Source organism: Cornus florida, unplaced genomic scaffold (assembly GCF_030987335.1).
Source record: "Cornus florida cultivar Cherokee Brave unplaced genomic scaffold, ASM3098733v1 CherokeeBrave_3.0.0_Hap2_Chr03, whole genome shotgun sequence".
In the NCBI taxonomy this organism is placed as follows: Eukaryota; Viridiplantae; Streptophyta; class Magnoliopsida; order Cornales; family Cornaceae; genus Cornus; species Cornus florida.
In genome coordinates, this window is record NW_026775573.1 from 9,155,469 (window position 1) to 9,179,914 (window position 24,446).

At 34.6% G+C, this 24,446-nt stretch overlaps 2 protein-coding genes across 2 annotated transcripts; one reads left to right on the forward strand and one right to left on the reverse strand.

Annotated features, from left to right (window-relative positions):
• Nucleotides 1–59: 59 nt before the first annotated feature.
• On the reverse strand, nt 60–18,395 carry LOC132299360 (U3 small nucleolar RNA-associated protein 21 homolog). Its single transcript, XM_059795905.1, has 18 exons — nt 17,962–18,395; nt 17,782–17,809; nt 17,472–17,572; nt 16,184–16,387; nt 15,814–16,057; nt 14,824–14,999; nt 12,268–12,350; nt 11,770–11,842; nt 10,530–10,595; nt 7,083–7,125; nt 5,271–5,410; nt 4,713–4,925; nt 2,488–2,572; nt 2,065–2,359; nt 1,487–1,748; nt 1,105–1,327; nt 760–989; nt 60–497 (listed from the first exon to the last, which is right to left on the reverse strand). The coding sequence occupies exons 1-18, from the start codon at nt 18,085–18,087 to the stop codon at nt 348–350; spliced, it is 2,742 nt and encodes a 913-aa protein (XP_059651888.1). The 5' UTR covers nt 18,088–18,395; the 3' UTR covers nt 60–347.
• Nucleotides 18,396–19,937: 1,542 nt separating this feature from the next.
• Nucleotides 19,938–24,309, forward strand: LOC132299363 (uncharacterized). The gene is made up of 5 exons (XM_059795916.1): nt 19,938–20,309; nt 21,079–21,156; nt 22,740–22,839; nt 23,288–23,430; nt 23,978–24,309. The coding sequence occupies exons 1-5, from the start codon at nt 20,004–20,006 to the stop codon at nt 24,185–24,187; spliced, it is 837 nt and encodes a 278-aa protein (XP_059651899.1). The 5' UTR covers nt 19,938–20,003; the 3' UTR covers nt 24,188–24,309.
• The last annotated feature ends 137 nt before the right edge of the window (nt 24,310–24,446 follow it).

A 24,446-nucleotide genomic window follows, 5' to 3' on the forward strand; every position in this document is an offset into this window, starting at 1 on the left:
TAGGGACCTGAAATAAAGCTGTTAACACCAACAATAATAAAAATAAATGAAAATAAAAATTACAAAAAAAATAAAAACTCTATGATATAATTTCATCATTTGCAGTGCCAACATTCTGTGAGGTTTGCTGGGACAACTAATTTAGATGTTCAAAAAGACCAGCAAACGATACAACAACATCCACCACCGCCAAGGCCTTGTCTACATGAATCTCATGTTTTCATTATGCTCTATTTAAGGCCATAACTTCAGTCAAAAAGACAAGCAAACAATATGGCAAAATTTAATGCAAGTAATAAAAACTGAACATAAATAATTAACATACAAGAACTGATAATCAATGATCATTAAAACTGTGAATTACTAAGAAATGCAACCATGCATCTGGCACTTTGGAACGACCTATCTACTTTTTGCCATACTGCAGACTGAATTTCAAGAAGTTTTCGTGCCTTATCCTGTAAATTTGACTGGCGCCGAACTGTTTCACCATGAATCTGGCCAGAAGAAAGAGGTACAATGTTATTGAAAGATAAAAACAACCGACTATTGATGAGAAACTCCCAAAAGTTAAAGTCGCAAAAATATTAAAATAGCTTCCAGCATAGGTGCTATTAAAATTTTTATTATGGCGTGGCTGATTACTGGAAACTCTAAAGCTCCGTGGAAGTGTTACCATTCACCCAATAATTCTTTATAGCCAATAGAGAACACTGCTCAAGAAAAATTGCACTGATTGTAAAACGGTGTTTTTTTTACCTTCAGAAACAGTCTTACTATAGCTTGTATAAACTCGAAATTGTTTCTGCATGAAATCTCGTGAATAAAATAATCCAGTAGCAGTTCAATAAAGTGCAACTCAGGTCTCTTATTGGCTTCTTGCTCATCATCACCATCATCATTATCATCATCTATAATCTGAAGCATTCTGAGTTCCATATCCAAAGTCGAAGAAGATAAGCTTTTCAAATAATCAGTGAATGCCGAGACTGAAAAATGTACAACACACAAATGTAACTCAAGCACGATGTTCTCTATATAAAATCAAGCTTTAATAATAATAATGAATAAAACATGCAAATGAATAGAGCTAGTGAAACTTACAGTTTTTTAGATCTGAAGAGGACTGAAGAAGTTGCAAAAATCGAGATGCCAGAGAATCAGCCTTTCTTCTACCTTTTTCAAGTTCATTACCTTGTGTATCCTTCTCTTCATTAACTGACTCGATAGGTTTAAATAATATTTCTCCAGAAAGCGATGGAATTGATGGCAAGAAGAAAGGCCCCTTTTCGGGTTTTTTTGGGGGTTCTATTGGTTTGTTGCGGGCCTGGAAGTTGTGAGACAATAATGTTTATATAGAACGTAAGTTTCCAAATTCAGTCCAATAGAAAAATTAGAAATGGAATAAATTGCAATTATTGGAATTCCTTGGAGAAAGTTCCAAATTTATATAAACAGATAGAAAATAAAGTGGAGCAGAAAGAACCTTGATAAGGTCTAAATTGATCAAGCTTTGCCACTGGCTCTTAGGCAATAGTGAGAGTGTCACCAGATCTGGGATTTGCTGAACTAAATGTGGAGTGAGAGAAGTGTCTTTGGAATGTGGGTGGTTCACAATGGGCTTATCGGAATCATTATCTTGAGAACCTTCTATTGAAGAGACAGATGGCAACTTAACGCTCACAATTTCCTTTCCACTTCCATAGGAATCAACAGTCGAAACTCCAGAAAACATTGCCTGATTAACCCTGACAAAGTTGCAAGTTCTGAGCATAAAAACTGAGAAATAACTAGGGAAATGCAGCTACTGCAAGCCATAAAACCTAGAACTTGATCTATAATACTTATTCATATACATAATCATCGAATGAATTTCAAGAATTTCACGTAAATTCTAATTAAACGTCTCATTAACTTTTTCATTAGAATTTCACGTAATTCTAATTACATGTCTCATTAACTTTCTCATCAGGATCTCACTGAATGATTTTTCAGATACTCACAAAAGATCAACCGGAAGAGATCTCCAACATGGTAAACAAGAATTAAAATTAAAGAACCTACCACAGGTAGACCCCATTTTGATCAACGTGTGTTGTTGCTAAAACATCCATATTGGGTGACAGAGACAATGCAGTTATAGACACATCAACATGAATAGCGTCTATTTGTCTGGCTAAGATAACATCCCATATTCTAAGGCTCCCATCCATGCTAGATGACAAAAGCCATTTGCCGTCCTCACTGAAGCACGCATCTGTGATACGGTCAGTATGACCTTCGAATTGACGAACCATTCTTAGAGCCACAACGTCAAACAAACGGATAACTAAGTCATCTGCCACGGTAGCCAGAAGTCCTGAAATAATATTGAATAGCAATCTGAAAATATGATCTGAGAGAGAGAGAGAGAGTAATATTGAAAAGCTATCTGAAAATATGATCTGAGAGAGAGAGAGTGAGAGAGCATAGGCAGATATACAGTACCATTAGAACGATGATAAACTATCTTGCCCAACCAACAACCAACATCCAATCTGGATTTTAGCTCACGTCCCTTGAAATCCCAAACCTGCATAAACAATCCCAGGTAACAAAACTATCTAGCAGAGCAACAATGACCCCAAGTAGAGAGCTTCTGAAAGTTTAATCAACAACACACAGTATGCTCTAGACAAAGAACAATGCATCACATACCACAAAAAAGAACACAATGCATCATAATAAGGTGGTAAATATGCAGGTTGGCATCATAGATAACTAACACCCATCCCCCAAAGCACAATTCTATCTGTGTACTGTGCAATCCATGCCAATGAAAGATCATGTTGCTTAGTAAGGACTTTGGTATGCGAAAGAAAAATTACTAATCTACACCCTTTTTTTTCTTTCTAAACAGTATCCAGATTTCTTTGGGTAGGTCGTAGCACGCACAATCTAGGTTGTACATAGAATTAATTTAAAATTTCAGTATGAATAGCTCAGAGTTCCAACTTTTTCATTATTTTTTAACCCAAACCAACCCCTCCATATACAAAAGAACAGAAAAAGAAAGGTTCAAAAATAAATAGCTAATTATGAGGGAAAGTTGGAGGATGAACTCCTCTTTACCTTTCTTGTGATATCTATAATCTATTATTGTGGCGTACAAAAAAACCTTTATATCAAGTAAAAAAACTAGCAGTTGGTTGTCCTCAACAAGCATAGAGAGTTGGCAATGATTCATTAAAATTAGAGAAAGAATGCATGACTCATATCTGAATGTTATAAAAGGAATTAAGCATAACTTCATTCTGTTTTTGTATTCCTTTAATTATTATAGGAGCCCCACTAATAATTAAAGTGTGTAAAAAATAAAAAAATAAAAAATCAGTTTTGATTGTACTTTATTTATCTTGTTTTCCCTTCTTTATGCAACTCTTGCAAACATTTTAAAACCTAGAAGTCAAAACCTCTTATGTCGCTTCTCTTAAGTGGGGAGGATGAAATATTATCATTACCCACAAGTAAAAGGCCGTATGTCACATCACCTACCTAACCTTTTAAATAGAAGTACAAAAAATGTTATTCACAGCTAAACCTTCTTCAATGCATCTTAAATGGCATGGCAGTGATGTTACTAAGAATATGGGGTGATGGTCATTTTTTTTTTAACAATAAAAGGATTCGAGAAATGTCATCCCATCCAAGATGGATCCATCTTGCCATGTAGCATGATTGACCATTATAATATTGAACGCACCAGTTTGATTGAACGACCACCTTATACGTGATTCAAGTATGGTTAGATGTGACATTTTCAAAATACCAACATGGATCATATGTTTCTACAATCAGTTGCATCATTCGTGCTTGAAGGAATCTTGAAATAGTATGTTTCCCATAGTTTATGAATTACCATTGCCAATGGACCACGGAAATACAACTCTCCTGCCATCAGTTTCTGAAAGGAAAATCATCAGGCCATCAATGTGACACTCTTAAGTCAACCTTTTCATGTATTTAACTTCTTATCAATGCCTTGCGACTCATAAGGCTTTTTGCATGATAGGGGCACCTTTCATCTTCCGTTACATAGTTCAATGTTATTACCACAAGGACAAGACTATGATAGAATAGTCACAATCCATTTTTATCATTATTGTTAACAAGACGCATTGCATGCTGTCTAGGGACACACAAGAAAAGAAAAGAAAAAGAAAAAGACAAAAGAAGAAGGGAGAGAGAGAATGAGCAGTACGTTTTCATATACCAGGTCAAGTTTCAAACTCATCTTTTGCCCTTAGTTATGTACATATTCACCTACTACTACATAAAAATGATTAAGGATTTGGAAATACATATGATTTATATCATATTGACACTAGAACCCAGCATGAATAGGTTATAGTGAAAGTCAAAAGAAGCCAATGACACTAGAAACCAGCATGAATAGGATACAGTGAAAAGTCAAAAGAAGCCAATGGGCAATGGAATGACCATCACTGTATGTGGGATGACTACACACGGCTCCTTTTTTAGTCAGTCAACACTTTCAAAATGGATGTAATGAATGATGTAGTTCCAATACAGTAACTACCAATACACTGTTTTGGACAACTATCAGGGTGAGGCTTTTATATGTGAGAACCAAGGTTAGAAATACAAATTTAAGAATCACTCGCTAGCTAAAAGGGCGTATGGCATCATATCTTGGAATAAGGAACATGTACCTTTATATCCCCGTGATATCCTGCACTTATCATTAAGGTATTTGTGGAATCACATGCAATGCCAACCACCTCTCCATCATGGGCACAGCTTCTGCTTTCCGAACTGTCCACGTAACTGCCTCGGCTGATTCCTGACTGAAGATTAAAACGCTCTATCCAACCACCCGCTGTCCCTAGAACAGCAAAATTGCCACAGGCGCTAATGGTGCAGGCCTACAAAAAAGAGGAATATCACAACTTCAATTCATTTAAAACTTCAAAGAGATAATACACCTGGTAAAGTTTTGTCACCAGACATAAAACTTCAACAACAGCATCAGCAGTGCCAGAAAAGAAAAGAATTTCAATAAAAAATATATTTAATTCTTTTGCCAAATTGTTAGTAACTTTATAAATGACAAATTTTGATAGACAAAATCCTAAGGCACTAGCCAAAATTACTATTTTGTTTGCCTTAGGGTGAAAAAAAATGGATAATTCATGTGCTGAAAATTTCTCTCCTCGACCCATGAAATTTATGAAATAATAATATGAAAATGAAATAAACTAAAATATTACCTTAACTGGTGTTTGATTTTCTGGGCATGGTTTCAGGATATGCTCACCAAGAACAAAATTTTGAAGCCTCCACACATATGCTTGTGCAGTATCCATGTGACAGGTAACCACGTTGCACCAATCACGCTCCCTAATTTCAGCTAAAAATTGTTTTTAACAAAAAAGGAATCAGAGAACTGGATCAGATCGTCACACGATTGAAAACAATAGAAAACATAAAATCGAAAAGAAATAGGATTATCTACTGCTTATTAAAAATAGCACTGCTGTCTAGATAGATGAAACCCATCATTCAATTAAGCAGAGAACCCTACGACTGAATCACGGAAGTTTTGCACCCAAAAATCAGAATGTTTCTTAATGCTAAAACAGTGTCAAAACATTACATGAAGTGAATACATATAATGGGATCAGATTCCCAAAAGATTTGGTTCGATGATAATGAACCTAAAGTTTCATCAATTTTATCAGAAGTACCCATTGTGAAAATAAAAAAAGCTGCAAAGTTGCATTTTGGACAAATTAAAGCATCATCTTGGAAAATCATGAACACACAGGATACAATTTTCCAGTCACCATCCTTATTTTCCACATTAGAAGGTTTATTTTTTCTCATTTAAATGCTACACTTCCTGTTATCACATGTACTGCAGATAACTGTCTGTATTTGAAAAGACTATCTTGATGCTGCTGACCACAATCTATAGAGAAAGACAAACATATGCTTACTGAAAAGTGAAAAGGTACTTTCAGTGTGCTCCTTCATACTCCAGAAAATAACTAGTTGCACTGAATCTTTGAAAGACAAACTGACAATTAGGTATTCTAATTGTATATATAAATTATGATGCCTCCTGCCAAGGTTTCTACGCTCAGGGGGAAAAATGAATGATTTTTTAAACCTTTTTTTTACTATCTAAGTCATTCATTAAATACTGCCCCATGTCAAGTCTCTACAAAAAATTAATTTTTTCTACAGACTCTCCCTTCACTCTAGTTTAGTTGTCCCCAAAGAGTTCAGTCTGTTATCCCGCAGCTTTTTTTGAGCACTTGTCATCATACTTGGCAACTTGAAAGCACGTATCTGAAAGTAACAAAAGCAGCACGGCCTTCAATATCCAGTATCCTCCAAACAAATGCACTCATTAAGATTATCGTGATAATATTTATAATTGATTCCTTTAATACCTGCTACAACATTGATGACCTTTTAGAGACACGCAAATGATTTATTGTTGCTCATGGTCCCAATAAGTATCTGATATAAAAATGTTTAAATACACTTTCGAGAGAGAGAGATAGTCAAACATTCCTGCCATGTGCAGATTGAAAAGAGAGGCAACTAATGAGGGCAAGTAGGACAAAAGGGGAAAAAAAAAAATGTGGAATTGGCATTTTACAACCATACACCATACTGTCATTTTTAATGTAATAGAAAGATGGTCATTACAATACAAACTACTGAATCCTGAGGTAGCAAGTTATAAACAACCTTCATTCAAAGCATCTAATTGGGACTTCTTGAATATCAGCCATGTCTTCTTGTACAATATGCATAACAATTAAAATCAAAAGACATGACCATAGAAGAGAAAATTTGAAATTACAAATCAAAGCTGGATAAGTGGCAATGCGAGAATTTAGGAAATTGAAATGAAAGCATTAATGAAAAAGAAAAATTGAATAATAAAGATAACATATCAAATTTTTGAAATAACCATTAGTAATTATTGCCATAGCCAAATCCTCTTCAACATTTCAACTGGACCTGTATATGCATGAATAAAAACAACAGCAGGGAAAGGATCATACCGACATCAAACGCAATAACAGGTTTCAATTTTATCTCTTCTTCCTGAAAAAAAGGAGCAAAATAAAAATCTAAGTGGGTAGTTGGTAAAACCCAAGGTCAACAACAACACTAACTGCAATATTAGGGAACAAGATACCCATAATCTATAAATATCAAGCACATTTTGAGGAAATTGAAATTTGACACCTTTTTAGAGCAAATGAGAATTTTACAACTGCATATCACACAAATAGATTAATTAATTAAGCATTCTGCCCAAATATGGAAGTTGGGGGGGCATGTTGTTGTGTGTGTGTGTCTGTGACTCTAGGAGGCATACCTGATCAGAACTTCTATGGACAAACAATAAATTTATAGTTTTCAGGCATAAGCTAGTATCTATGCATTTATATGCAGTCAAAAAGGAAAAATTCAACTCCAAAAATATTGTAATAACTTACCCACAATAAATTTATAGACAAAGAAAGCATTAGCAGCCTACAACATAGCAACACAAGTGGAGACATACTATACTACAAAAAACTGGTGCTGAACACTTCATGATAAGCATTCATTTGCTGGGTGTGTTTAGTTAATTGGAAACATAAAAAATCTACCAAGAATATTCCAAGGATAGAAAAGATTCAAAAGAATTTCCTATTTGGAAGCTTGAGAGGTAAAACCCAGTATTATTAGGATAAATTTGAACAATGTGCTCACCTAAAGAGATAGGTGGCTTGGAGATATTGGTTATTGTGAATAAAGCTTTTTAAGGACAGTGGAGCTAAGTACGACAACAGAAAAGGCTGTCATTGAGAAAAAGAAATACAGTAGGAGGGAAGGTGAAAGTTTGAGGAATAATCATGGAGTGATTTGTATGGATAGGGATTTTGGAATGGTTAGCTTCATTCAGGAAAAGGGGTTACATTTTGCTGTCAATACAAATATATCTTGGCATAATCATGTTGATTCTTCATTTAAAGAAGTCCTCTTGATGTATGCGGTAGCAGCAAATAACCTATTTACATGGACTGTGCGGTTATGTCTGATGGGTGTGATCGAGCCTAAACATTCGATTTATCCAGCTACAAAACCCAATAACACGGGGACCCAAAAATACACGCGTGCGTGCACATACACATATATTTCTAGGATAAACAATGTTCTAAATGCTGTTGTGAAGTAACCTATAGCAAGGAACATTATAAGAGTTTTATTTTTTTTTTGATAAGTAAGGAACATTATAAGAGTTTTAAGTGCAAGAATGTAATAAAATTGAATATCTGGCATGTACAACACTGAACATACCCACGTTGCATAGTGTTCTACACAAGTATTTCAATTATTTAAAAGAGTCTATGAAAGATTAACCAAAGTTGGATAACTCGCCAAAAGTAGATGGGATTCAAAGTTCTAAATAATAGGGAAATAAACTGTATGCAAACTGTGATTAAGCTTTATGCAGCAGTGGATAATTGATGTCACGACAATACTACCAATAGCTAAGATTTCAACGGTGAATTGATTTGTACTATTTGATGCAAGACCCACGAAGAATATGGCAGGGAGTTTGTCTTGGTAGATTTTGTGCTAATAGGAGTTCTTTATGAAACTTGCAGCAATTTTTCATTTTAGAGCTTTAAGGGTTTCAGGAAGACTGTTCAAGAATTTATGTCATATTAGGTAGGATGTGTTTTACATTTACTTGCTCTTATGCTATGGTTGGAAGGAAGGATTGAAGAGGGATGGATAGGAGGGGGGGTAGATGATGCTTCTCATGTTTGGTTGGAGGTAAGGGAAGGGAGGGAGGAAGCAAAGAGGGATGAAGCATCCCTCCTAACCTGTTGTTTTTTTATCCGCCCAAAACTGGGGAAAGAGAGGAGCAAAAGAAAGAATAATTAACCCAAAAAAAGGTAATACAATTTTAATCTTTAGTTATTTACTAAATAACTTTAAAAAACCTACTGAAATTCTCTCATCAGACATAATGAGGTAAAAAAATGTATAAAAACTTTCAATCCCTTCCTTCCAACCAAACAAAAAAAAAAATGTGTGACACCCCATCCATCCTTTCTACCATCCCTTCCATTCAACCAAACAAGAAGTTAGGGAGGCACCTACCCTTCTCCAGGGATGTCCCATCCATCCATCCCTCCCCCTCTCCCTTCCATCCAAGTTTCCATTCTTCCAACCAAATAGAGCATTAAATCTAGCTCTAAATCCTACAAATAGACCTTCTGGTTGTAAAATGTGGCAGCTATGAGGAAAACACTATAGTTAGGAAGGGATCTATACGCTTAACTGATGTGGGGTAGTTGATTCCGGACCCATGGAGCAGAATGGGGGAGTTAGTCAATTTTAGTAGATTTTGTGATATTAGGAGTTCTTTACAATACTTGCTGCAATTTTCAACTTTATGAGCTTTAAAGGTTTTATAAATGATATTTAGCATTTTGTATGTAACAGGTAACCATATTGGGTAACATATGCTTTTGGTTACTACCACTTAGGTTTTGGGTCTTCTAAAGCCTATAAGTAGGCCTTACGGTTGTAAACCGTGGAATCTCCCTTGAGGTTGTTATACATTAATAGGCCTTATGTGGGGCCTATAGTCACGACCAGTGATGGGTCTAATTACACAGCTCACATCTGCCAGGGGTAACAAAATTAAGATAATCTAGAAAGTTTCTTTGACTTGGAGCCTTTGAACAAAGTCTTTTTTTCTTCATGTGTTTGTGTTGTTAAATTTTCTGCCTCTAGCATACTTACCATGCACAATGGGCTTGCCCTTTTCGTTAATAGTAATACAATGCATTCACTTGCCACAATGAAGACCATCCAACAAAGTTGATACCTATTTGAAATTCCAGTACATATATCTTATATATCCATGACATGTCATGCTGCAACAAGTTAGCTGGTAAGGCAAAGGACAATGGTAGAAATACAACCAGCTATCAGATAAGTTTTCTTTTTTTTTCTTTTTTTTTGTACTGGAATAAACTACAAAATGTTGTCCTTGACCAATCAATATAAGTTTGATAAAAATAAAACTGTTGAAGTGAGAAGAAAAGGGGCAGGTGTGCCCAACTAGTATACAAACTATGGTTGGATATGCATCTACAATATTTCAAATTTATTATATTAAACACTCTTATTACATTCTTTTGTTACACTATTGCTTCAAACAAGTGAAAACATTATTATACTACTGTAGAAAATAAATGATATGAATATTTATCGTGTGTGTCCTTGAGTTTAAAGGTTTGATAAATCAATGCTTAGACACATGTGCACCCGAAACATGTATTGAATCCATTAACAAATATGATTACATATAGGCTTGGTTAAAAATTGACAAAGTAGTAGAGAAGTCAGGTCTGCCAACTAGTCAATGCTGTTCAGAAAGAATATGACAAGGTCATGTTACATAAAAGATGAAAAGTACTAGCCATTACCCGTCATACCTTCAGCTTGAGTTTTTTCGCTCTTTTGGACACATGACGCTGAGAAAGCTCTCTACTTTGCTGATCCTGATAATAACAAATAATAATGCAAAAATAAAAAAATAAAAAAAAGGGAGAACAAAGGGAGATTATACCAACATATTTCATATGAAGAATTAGTATAATGAGAAGAAGAAGAAAATATGTGGATTACTATAAAGAAAAAGCAACAGAAAAAATCATTAACAGGTATGAAATTATTGAACTTCAAACACAAATTAAGGTCAACTCAAGAGAGCTGCCTCAAAAAAGCCGCCTAAAAAATGCCGAAAGAGATGTTACCATGGATGCTTCTCCTAGATCCACATGGGTCAGTACACCTTATCATTACAAGTTTCTAATCATACCAATCAACTAGTAAGTCCCGCATTGTATTCTACACTTCTAGTATTAAGATGTCAATTGGAATTGTTGCTTGAAGTATTTTGCAGCATTCTGTAAATATTACGGATTTTTGTGGTTTATGGTTTATGAATAGATTTTAACCTTATATGTCAATATAGGGAACACGAAGAGTTTGTTACAAAAATTAATAATATGTCTAAACATACCAATTATTATACAACAAAATCATAATAGTAACACAAGGCAATAAAGGGAACACGAAGAGTTTGTTACAAAAATTAATAATATGTCTAAAGATACCAATTATTATACAACAAAATCATAATAGTAACACAAGGCAATAAAAATAGTTATACTAACACATAAAATTATAAATAAAGTTAATAAAAATATTAAATTCCATTTAAATATACAAGTATAGCAAACCATTGGTAATAAAATATTAAATTCAAGTATAAGCCCGTTAACTTATCAAAAAATATATATATAGCAGCCCATTAGGTCCCCAAAGGCCAACCTGGACATGACCCATCTATAATGGATTGGAGGAGGTCTATAATGGATTGGACGAGGGCAACCAAATCCAAACATTCAAATAAGCAGGTAAAAACCTCAACACAAACGGCTACAGGTCAGGTCCAAAATTGCTGTCCCTATGCAATTCTTAAAGCCTTAAACATGGTAGTGGTTGACTAGGCTTATTCTAATGGCAAATACCATATAAACACACAGGCATAAGAAATTCATCAAACCATATTTAGAAGGTATATAGGGAAAATATAAAAATAAACAAAAACATGTGTGAAAATACAATAACAAGAAAAAAGATTCACAATAGTTTGGCAACAGGAGAAACCTGAATGATAGAGAAAAGGCGAAAGGCCCGATCTTGGCCAGCAGATAGAATGTGTCTCCCATTGGCATAGAACCTGTAAGAATGAGTAATTCAAAGATATTCATGACGATATGTGCAAAAGCTTCGTGAACAAAATTTTAACATTGGTGACTGCATAAGCCATGAAGAGATGAAGAGGAGAATGGAGAACCTTCATTGTTGGATATGGAGCCATATGGAAGCACAAAAAATACACTATCGATTGGATGTTAGAAAGAGCTCAAAAGATGGTAATGTAGTGTGTTGTGCACCAAATTAATAGGTCAAGCATTGTGAATTTAAGGCACTTTTTGTTTTTCTATAAAATTTATCACATGAAGATATGCATGGTTCCACAGGTTTTCAAAAATCATACTAATACTTGATAGTGGAATTTGATTCATCAAGGTCACCACTTGATCATGTCTACACGAAGATTTAATGAAACAAAAAATCAAAGCAAACATAAAGCAGAATCACCTTATGCAAAGTGGAGGAGCACTATGCCCACTTCGAAATCGTAGCAAACGAGGATCCCCATCACTTGTGTCAAAAATCCACATCTAATGAAAAACAGAAAAGTGAAGGAAAACACGGGGAAAAAAACACAAGTCAAAATTTATGTATGAACAAGATAAAAACCGAGAAATTTAAAAATGAAAAATGGAAATAGGGTAAACAGCAAAAAAAAAAAAAAAAGCCTTAACTATTAACTTTTTGCAAGCAATCCTTAGTAAAATAGAAAACCCACTAAACTATCAAAAGTTAGCAAATAAGGACAATTCGTTAAGTGTCCATTAATACACTTGAAATCAAAACTTGCCCTTGCACTAGGAAAAAATAAAAAAAAATAATGAAAGCGGCAAATAAAACATAATGAAAAGAACAAAAACATCAATCTGATATTGTCCCAAAATTATCCATTTTACTCAATTTCTCAGAACATTTTCTTTTAAGCACAATGAACCAACCACAATTTTGACCTTGATTTCTGCTTTTCATGAATAAATTGATACATGACTCCTTAAATTGTGGAGATTTTATTAAAGGTTCCAGGGAATGGATTTTGTTGGCACCCCTATTTTCGGGTCGTGAGTTGTGACAAATTTAATATTAATTTCAGTCAAGAAAAGAAAACAATAAGCGTACAATATCAACAGCACTTCAACCCAACCCATCAACCTCATCTTTGAAATGTTCTTCACATGACTGGTTTGCATTTTTCAGGTCAGCTAATGTAAAGTCAAATGCTTTAGTAAAAAAGGTTGCATTCATGAGGGAAGGATTTAAGTTTTAACTACAATCCATGCTTATTTAACTATCATGTGCCTCTGGTGGTGTTCATGTAATATGCATATCGTGATTTCCTTCCCTTTTTTATTTTTATCCATTTCTAATCTACAAAAATTAACAATTGGCTTGTCTAGTTAAGAAGTTTGTATGCGATGAAAGTAATAAATTCCTGTACCATAAAGATTTGGCGGTGACAAAAATACATTGACCAGATAGTGTCTCTCAGGCATACTTTGCACGATCCAACTGCAAATGAAGTATATTAGAGCAAAAGAAAAGGGCAATTAAACCTAGAAAATCTATTAAAAAAGGGACCCTTCTGGAAGCCAATAGAACAGGGAGTCAAGGAGCTAACCATCAATAAGCTTAAACCTATACCTCCACCAGGTCCACTCCTTCAGAAGATTGCTCCCAATTCCCATCAAACTCTCCACATCAAGCACGTGGGCATTGCTGCCAGACAAAGTATTATTAACACATCTCAGTTGCTAGCTGTTTAAAGCCTCAAAAACCTATTTCAGCATGACCACTGAATCCCAAAAGAGAGAAAGAAGAGAATACAGGTCTATAGCCACCAAGCACTGCAACAAATATCTCCACTCTCTTTGTCATGCAACAACTTACACAACTTCTTGCCCTGACTCAGGGAGTTGCCAATAGTCAATATCTTCCCCAAAGCAATTGCTGAACTAGAAAAGCCGCCTTAATTGCCACTTTAGCACATCGGCTATCCCTCCAAGAGAACAAGCACCCTCATTACAACACACTACCACATATTGTAATCCCACTCCAAACTTGCCATTGTTTAAGGCCTTCCACCTCAAAGCATCCTACCTATCACCTAAAGTAGATGTACCAACCAAAAGTCTATATACATCTGCACTGCCTCCTACTTCCTATCATGCACAATCTTAACACCAAATCTCCGAGAACTCTTTCTAGGAAAATACTCATAAAATCCCACCACTCCTAGTACCTTTCCAAAGAACTACCCTCATTTGAGGTCCAATTACCCCGCACTCCCATATTTCCACTCCACCATCCTCCTCTTCCTCTTCCATCCTCAGCACATCTCTCCAACATCACTTTTCCAACAGAGCTTCGTTGAACAACCCAGCTTATCGAAAAAAAAATCCACCATATTGCCAATCCAATCGGAGTACATACGACATGCTAATGCACCAGGTCCATATGGCCAAGGGACAAAAGCTTTCCCAAGGAAGATGAGTGACCAGGTATAAAAAGTTTATTTGCATGTTAAAAGAGGGTCTAACATACTAATGAGACGAACACTAAAAACCATTAGGAGAAGGGTCTCGTGACTTAGGCAAGCATGGAAACTAATGTGTCAATATTGTTGAATTGCATCTGATATTTCCCTACTCTTCCTTTCTTTTATAATTCCCTTCCATATTGTAATTGATATTTTCTTCAACCTAGGAAGGTAATATGTCAATACATAATAACTTAATCCAAATCATTTTTGTTCCCTTCGTATGCATTATGAATATATATATAGGTTCTATTCCCTTTCTTAATATATATATATATATATATATAGAGAGAGAGAGAGAGGTTGCATCCCCTTATTACCAATCAAAATAAAATACAATGTAATGTTTATGATTATTCCATCTACTTGATTTGACAACACATATAACCCCCAAAAAAAAAAATGATAGATCTAAAGACTAGTATAAAATGCAACAAAAAGCCACTCAAATAACATAAACTTTATCTTACTTTTATTGAGTTGTCTGTAGATGAACTCATTAGCACAGGCTCATTGGCAAAGAAGTGCAGTGAAATTATGGATGTATCATGAGCCTCTCTGATGATTGACTGAAGCCTCCTTTTCTCAAGATTCCAAATGCTTATGACACCAGATGAACCACCGGATGCTAAAAGGGGCTGTCCATCTAAATAGGCAAAAGAAATAATGTTCAAGTGCAAGTAGCTCAATAAATTAAAATTGCACACATCCTTTTAAACATTCAAAACACATTTCACTTTAAACATATAAGTATTCAGATATAGATTCCACTGCAACTTCTTCCCTTCGAAGAATGAACATAATAATGACTTGAAATACAGTAATATGTAATCCATTCTAAAACTACAATAAAAACTGGAAACAAGAAATGGATGAAACTCCATAATATTGCTGAGATAGTATTCCAACAATAACACTAGTTGACTGATGAGTCAACAATTATATAATAAATGTTCGATAACTGAAATGGCACCATCTATCTACTCGAGGAGGTATATCATCTTCCTCTTTTTAATATATCCAGAATCTCTACACTATCAGAGCTTCAAGTACCTGGGACTACTCAATTGCAGTCGAATTGAGTAAGAAATAAAGCTTCATTTAAGAAAACAAATATAAGCATGTTACATGTACCTGAATTACTGTCAATTCAGGTAACCAGATATTCAAATCCAAGACGTTATTCACATTAGAAACTAAACGGGCACTTATGTTCATAGAACAAAGAAATTAAACTATAGCGAAGAGAAATGTAATCATTTTTTAGTAATAATGTGTCATAGTGACAAATTTTCCCATTAACAAATAATTACCCTTGATTTTATCCCCAAAAGGGGAATGCTGGATATGAGAAAGGTGAAAAACCTTCATCCAAAAATCAATTATACTATATTTGACAGCACCACATAATAACATAGGTGGAACACACTCTTATAAAATCTGAAGCACCAAATTCTTACCAGTGCTGAAAGACAAGGCAGTCACAGCACCTCGAGTAGAATGTGTAAATGTAACTATCTCCTCATCATAACGAATATTGTGAACATGAATCTTTCCATCAGCACAGCCAACCGCAACAACATCCAGTGCTGGTGACGAAACACAACAGCATATAGATGATTCCCAGCCTTTAAATTCATAAAGTTTTTTCTTTGTGCTAACATTCCAAAGTTGCAGAGAACCATCCTGACTCCCAAGAATAACCTGTTTATATGCTTCTCAATGAGAAAAAGGTTTCCTAAATCAAACGTGAAAAGGAACACTGACAGGCCTATATTACTCTATACCATTCTCACCAAAACTTCCTAAAAACAAAAGCTAACCAATTACCTTGTTTAAGTATGTATCTGGATGCATTATACAGCTAGGACCAAATTTGTCTTCTAGCAAAATGTGTCCAGTTGGAGCAATATTTTCTTCAGTTCCTTTAAAGGCCCAAATGAAGATATTGCCATCAGCATCCACACTTAGGATGTGTTCTCCAAACAGAAGCAACAGGTTGACCTTAGCATTATGTCTGCTCCAAGTTGCCACCTGTTCAAATATAATCGTTATTTGTTTCCTCGTTTTGTAGAATATCAACCACGTGTAATACATAAAATATAATTTAATTGATGGAACAACCAAACGGATCTCCTATGTCATAAACAATTTGCAATGAGAATGTTACGAACAATTTTGTTGAATTAAAAATATTTCGGTAAATATATGGGGCGAAAAAAAATAAGAAAGAAAGAGAGAGCATAAGAAATGTCGATACTTTTTTATACTAAAAAGGGGAAGGGGGTGGTTATCTTTTTTACGTATCAAAAAAGACACTCTCCCCATTCCCCCTTTTTCTCCTCGCTTCTTCCAGGCCACCCACGCCAAAATAACCCCCCTTAACAACAATTATAACAAATGCAATGCACCTTGACCAGATTGCAGATTTCCACGAGAGATTAACTTGAAATTTTTTAAATAACATCAATCATTACATCAGTTAATAATGAATAAAAGAAACAAAAACACACATTTTGCTTCCTCCATAGCTCAGCAAAACATGTAAAAACAAGTACAGAGGAAATCGAGAACTCCGAAAAAGTGAAACATAAAGCAGAAAAGGAACCATAAATCATGGAAGAAAATCAAAATAATGAACCCAAAGATATATTTACTCCTTCAGGCAGAAACATAAAGAAATCTCATGATCTGAAAACAAGAGGTGCTGCACGGGGAGTCTCCAAACCCCAAGATCTAGAACCAGGAACATACACGTGTGTGTGTGTGTGTGTGTGAATTCGCCAGCATAACACATAGAACAATCACCATCCATTGATTTTCATTCATTCCAAATCAAATAGTCATCCTCGACATTAAAAAAAAATGCTACCCGTGATATAACCACTGTATAACATGTAAACCAGAGGATCTATGCAGCTTTAATTTTGAACCTATTACAATTTTCTAAGAATTTGGCCCCAGAACAGCAGGCCTAATACACAATGTGCACATTTCAGTTTCCTTTGCCCAAAATCGCATTTGATGCATTAAAAATGTGCTGTTAGGTATAGTTAAACATTAATAACCATAGACCAAGAATCTATAATGTCTACAAAGTGGCCTTCCAGTGACAAACCTGATGAGCACGCTTAAAAACTGCAATATTAGTCCCAAATGCAGCAAAAGTATAGTCACGATAGGAAGCAAGAGCTCGTATCTTCTTCGGCAGTTGAGGACCTTCATCGAAAGTTTTCCACATTAGAGTAGATAATTGACCATATCAAACAAGACGCAATGAAAATAAAGCCAGAAATCCACTATAATCCAATAACTCAATCTAACACTAAAACTACCAGAAATACAAAATTCTTTGAAATTTATTGAATGTTCATCAACATGCTATAAAGATGCTAAATTTTTAAGTATAGAAAATTGCGAATCCATACCAACAAGCACCAAATTGAGCTTCGCACACTGCAAGACGCGAAGATTGAGCATGTTATTAATCCACTTTATACTAGAAATACAAATTCGCAAATTAAGCAAAAAATAAAAAATAAAAAATAAAAATAAAAATAAAAATAAACAGAAAATGAAGAGGAATATCTGAGGGAATAGAATGTTACACTGTAAATCTGCCAAGATTTGCCGATACTGACAGTGACGAAGGTCTCGGTTCCCAATCTCTGAACAGAGAAAGGAACACTGCTTGTTATGTATCCAATAGCCCGAAACGGTTCAAATATTCCCATTCTTTTCGATTTTGTTATTGATAGATAGATAGATAAGGAGAGATGGGAAGTCACAGTGTTTCAGCTCTAGGGTTTTGCAGTTTAATAATAGGGTTTAAGACAGCAAGCTGACGAAGAAAGGAATGGTGGTTTTTTTTCTAGGGTTGGTAAGTACTACTCCATCAACCCGCCCAAACCCTGCCCACTACTTGGTGGATTTGGGTCCTCTATTTTATGCTGCGGGTCAAAAATAAGTCTGAAACAACCCATTTTCAACCCGTTTCTCTCTCGCGGCACTCTCTTTCTATCTTCTCTATCTCTTTATCGCGGCGTTGTCTCTCTCTCAACCCATTTACAACTCCTTCAACACGTAGAACCCAAATTTGTTTCTTAAGTGTTGGTTTAAGATGATTGTGGATCAGGACGAATTCGGGTCAAAGTTGATATTTTAAAGTTCGGAAAAAGAAAGGAAAAAAAAAAATTAGTCTTAAAAAAGTTTTAATAGCATTTAGAGAGAGAGAGAGAGAAAAAAAATACATTTTAACCCATGGTCTATGAAAAACGGGTCCTATTGTGGCAAACTGGGTTTGGATTCTTTTATACGAGTTGGGTCTTATAGCAAATTAATCCTGAGTTTAGGTAAATAGAATTTCAGTAAAAGCTGATATCTTAAATTTTCCAAAAAGAAAAAAGTTATCGAAATATTTAAAAAGACGGAAAAAAAAAAAATACTCACCAAGTCATTTATGAAAACGGATCAGGGTCCGTTTTGTATTCTAAAGTAAAGGAAGAAAAAAAAAAAAAAAAAAAAAAGTTTCCTTAAAAAGTTTTAGAAGCATTTAGAGGGAGAGAGAAAAAAATTTATTAACCCTTATCATTTATGAAAATGGGTTGGATTCTAATAAACGGGTTTGGTCTTTTAAACAGGTCAGTCCTATGCCAACTTGAATTTATAGCTACAATTTACATATATATATATATATATATATATATATATATATATATATAGATTTAAAGAATTTTGAATAGAAGTGGGATACCTGAAGCAAGTTTGATGAATATGTTTTGATCAGTGGAAATGTGTGAAAGCAAGGGCGCTTTCAAGAATTGTTAAAGGGGTGGGTTAAAAAAAATTTGGGTAGGCTAATACTAATAATAATTTTTTTTTTTTTTTTTGCTGGGCTAAAATTACGTATAATAATTATTAAAAAAAAATTGTGGTTCAAACCGGGCCTTTTTTTTTTTTCTTTTCTTTCTTAAAACACATATATCGACCTCACAATATATTTGCCAAGCCTTTTTTTGATAGCTTAGTATAATTCCTACTTTTGTTTTTAACATTTAGAAGAAATTCATACACTCGTTACAACTATATCCTTCCTTTCCGGGGACCGAAATCCTGAACCTTTTACTTTAAAAAGTAATGACCTATCACGAGATTACAAAGACCTTAAGTCATCAATCTTCTACTTTTGAAAGATGATAAAAATATCATTAGACTATAATACCGTTAATTTTTTAAACTAAAAAAAAAAAACTGGTTAATCTAATTTAAAAAATAAAGTACAGAAGAGAGTGAAATTTTTTATGAAGTACAAATTTGATTGGCTATATTTTCTAGTAATTGATATAGCATCTAAAATTTTCTCCCTAATATTTTAATTTGTAATAGTTTCTAAATTAAGGGAAGACATGGGATCCACGCGCTATACTGAGCGCGTGTGTCATACCATTACCACGATACCGTTCTTTGCCCGCTACCCGCCAGCGCCACAAATTGATCAAGAAAGGAAGGGCCCACCAAAGACATAAACCTTAATGGGGCACACTTCGCACATCTCCGCAACAAAAAGCTCATTGACACCTTTCAAAAAAAAAAAAAAAAGCTCATTGATTTCACAAACAAACAAAAAAAAAAAAAAAAATCTCTCTCTACAATGGCTCTGTTTACTTCAACCTCAGCTACTCCACTCTCCCCATTCCTATATACCAATCGTCCTCCAAGAAATCACAAACGTTTTCCCCCTTCATTTGCTTCAATAATCTCATCATCATCTCCTGAATCATCAGCACCATCATCTTCATCCCCAAAAGAAACTATTAATGTTTCCTCAAAACCTCCATCAAAACCCTTTGTTGAATCCGATAGACACAGAGAGAAGGGATTCAATTACGCTCTAGCAAACCCTAGTGGCAACCCGGCTGCTCGGTTTTTCCGGGCCACTGAATCTTCCATTGAAAGGGTAAATTTTGTTACTTGCTTGCCCAAAAATTGCCTCATAAAATTGTCTATTGAAAACTACAGTATTAGTTAATTGAATTGATTTGCTTCTGTTATTGATACCAAAAAAGGCAACTTTAGATTGATAAGCAGCTACCCACTTGCATGAACTATTTTCAATCAATTGAAATATAATGTTTTGGTCTGTGCAAGATTGTTCCTGAAGTTTGGGGAGCTGCTATTAGGGTTGCAGTTTAGATGCTAAACATAATTTTTAAGCATGAAATTATTGAAAATTAGCAAAAATGATAAGCGGACTCAAAACTGCCCTGCATCGCAGAAATGAAAATGGTGCGTGAAACTAGATTTGCATAAAAATGCTGGACAAGAAATCTTTTTTCAAGTTGCAGTTCTAGGTGTGTTTCCTTTTGTGTCTGTGTTTGTATATAAATGAATTTAGTAATAAAATCAAGGATTTGAATTTTGATGAATTATATATAATATATTTTTGGACAGAATAATGGTTTAGAATTATGGATGAGTAACATGACTTGTATGATGACTAACCAGGATAACATAGTTTTTGTTTCCTCATTTGCATTCTATAAGAATATTTTTATAAAGATTATTGTTCTTTATGATTGTTCTTGGTGTTTTCCTAATTGGTATCACACTTATCTTTGTTTTATTCATTATAATAGGGTATATTAAATCTGGAATTTTCCTATATCCATGAGATGTCTACAAGTATAGTCTGATCCAATGATTATTTATTGTCCTTCACTGAGCAGGTGATATTTGACTTCCGCTTTTTGGCACTTCTGGCTGTTGGGGGCTCATTGGCTGGTTCCTTGCTGTGCTTTTTAAATGTAATTTCTCCTTATATCCACTTCTTTTTCTTTTTTACAGGATATATCTATATATATATATATAAATGTATGTATGTATGTGCTTATATTATGTATATTACACAGGCAAAAAGAAAGCCTATTCATCTTGTTTCTGAAGATGAACTCTGTCTTATCAGTTATTCTCTGCATTTTTTTTTTTTTGTAGTTGAACTTTATGTGATGATGATGATGATGGTTAAAATTCATCAAAGAATTTCTTATAGCTTGTTCAGTGGATGTGGTGTTGTTCAGGACATGGTACACTATATTCATATGATCTCTAGAGAGTTTTACTTTTACTTTTTAGATTGCACTGAAGATTTTTAACCGTCTTTGGGTAACTGGTGATCTCACTGATCTGAGAGGTGTTACTCCAACGAAGGTTGGCAATTACTTTTTGGTTGACTATCTATGATCAAATTGTAGAGCTTGATTCAATGTTCGAAGTTGTTAGACTGATGGTCATACACTTCTAAAATATTAATCATCTGCTTGGTCTGTTCAACGTGGGAGGCCAACATGCCCACTCACATGTCGCTTTCTTTTGGTCCAACACATTATTCAATTTTAATTATCGGAGTAACAGTGAGCTTTGAATTCGAGACTTTTTGGCTATGATTCCATTACTCTAAAAGTTTAAGTTGTTAGAGAGGGTGTAACTTTAATCTTTAAATCCTTTCACACGTCCCCTCATGCGTGACCTTTTTATAAGCTACTCCACTGAGCATGGGAAAATGGCATTGCAGGAAGGTTTGTTTCCAGGAATAGTTTCAGCATCTTTTTATGAATTGTGATAGTCAAATATTTATAAAATAAATAAATTTCCTCGTTTTTCTAATAAGTATGAACAGATTTTTCTAAATTTAATGTATCTTTATCCATTCTTTGAAAGGAAAATATTAGATCTGTTAATGTCAGGATACTCCTGTTGTTTCATCAAGCCAGATGTTAGATTAATTTGAGCAACATATTGTTATCATCTGCATGCTACAATATATTAGTTCCAGGGCAAACATTGAACAAGCAGAAAAGGTATAATTTGTCACTGAGAACTTATTATATTGGGAATTGGGCACTAAGTTAGTACTCCAAATTTTCTGTCATGAAAATTTATTGTTAGGTTCCCAGTTCCCACACGAGAAAAGATCTTACCCCCGTTTTCATATGTTCCAGAAACTTAAATCATTTGGCTGTTTATATTATTATTTATTAGATACTATGTTTCTAGTTGACTAAATATAATGTAGTGTTCTGTCCTTCTCATCATAAGGATTATGTTATGTTTACTTAACAACACAGGTAATACTTAGCATTTCCGTCTTGTTTCAGTTGAAAAAATATCCTTTGGTTTTTCAAGTTATTTATAAGATCGTAAATATCGTGATCTTGTTTTTGCCTTTTGGAGAGGCCACAAAGCGAACATATGAGCTAGCGGTTCAGGCTAAGTGGAATAATATATATATATTTTTTATATGAACTTTTATATATGTGCATGTGCATGTGTTTTTGCAATTGTAACTTGGCTTGTTTCTGTTCAAACTGACTGCTTTAGATCTTTGTAGGGTTGTGTCTACATTGTTGATGCCTATAAAGTTTACTGGGGTAGTTGTGTCAAAGGAATCCACACAGGAAAGATGGTTCTACGACTAGTTGAAGCTATTGGTGAGGTTTCTGGAACTTTCAATCTTTTGTAGTATATAGAATTCTTGCCTCAAAGATACAAAAATGAAATGGGAATATAATCATATCTGTGACTAGGTATAACATGCCAAAATAGTACAAAACTACAAATCAGTCAACCCAAGAAAGATTCTCCAAATGCAAACTATTAAAGGGTTCTTGATACTCCTCAACCAAAAAATTAATTCCACAGAAGTTACATGCCCTATGATATATATTTTTTTGGGGGAGCTTTTGTTTCTTTATGTAATGGATTTTCTTTTTCCATGGAGATTGCATATATGTTTTTTCTCTTAAGTTTCTTTCCATTGAAGTTACTCCTTTCTGGTCATTACAACCTTGGTAATGAGTGTTGATAACTCCATCTTACTTTTCCTAGCATTGCAGCTTTCAATTACTGATGTAATGTTGAATTTGCATCTTGATGCAGATGTGTATCTTGCTGGAACTGTCATGTTAATATTTGGTATGGGCTTATATGGATTATTTATCAGTAATGTGCCTTACGATGTACCTTCCACGAGTGACCGCGCACTCAAAGGGTCTTCCTTATTTGGAATGTTCGCTTTGAAGGTAGTATGGCTTTGTCTTAACGAATTACATTTCTTCCGCTTTGATGTCAGCATTTCCCTGCCTCATAATTCTCGAGGGATTCCATCTTACTTTAAATCTTGGTTATTGACTTCCATTTAAACTTAAACTTCATATGTTGATATATTAGGATGCGAGCATCCTACATATGATTTGAACTAGAATCGTAGATGACTTACCCAAGGCTGTGTCACTGGATGAAAGTAATAGTTGGTGATGGATGTTTACTTCATCTGACTTCTTAAACCTTAAGATGGAGCATGTGTAAAGGTCAATTCCAGTCACTAGAGGTAGCCACCTTCTCACTTGAATATTAGAAAAACAACGAGGAAACGTGGAAACCATCCCTACATGGTCCTTGTTAGTTAAGGACTAGGTTTTGGTGCTCCCATGAAAACAATTAGACCTCCATAGCAAAAATGTGCCAGTGCCTGGTGTACAAATTTTCAGTTAGTTGACAACATTTTCTCTTTCCATTTGAGTACTTAAATCCTATTCCAATGACTAAAATATTCTTATGGCCTTGTAGGAGAGGCCTAAATGGATGAAAATCAGCTCACTTGATGAACTAAAGACGAAAGTGGGGCATGTTATCGTCATGATTCTTCTGGTAAAGATGTTTGAGAGGAGCAAGATGGTGACAATAGCCACTGGTTTGGATCTACTTAGCTATTCCGTATGTATTTTCTTATCTTCTGCTTCCTTGTACATACTTCATAATCTTCACAAGTCGGATTAAAATTGTCCATAAGAAGCAGTATAATGCCAGAATTTTTGTTGCCAAACAATGTTAACATTAGTTTACAGCTTCAATACAGCTGAATGTTCATGTACCAGGAAGTCACTTGTTTTTTGAGGTCATCCAGTACTCTTCTTACATTTCTTCTTATTTCCAAACTACTTATTAAGCATTCTGAGTGTTGAAATTACTTCATTTCCATACTTTTTTTTGGCCTTGAAATGTTCTGTTTTGTGGGTAAGGTCCCAGTTTCAAGTTG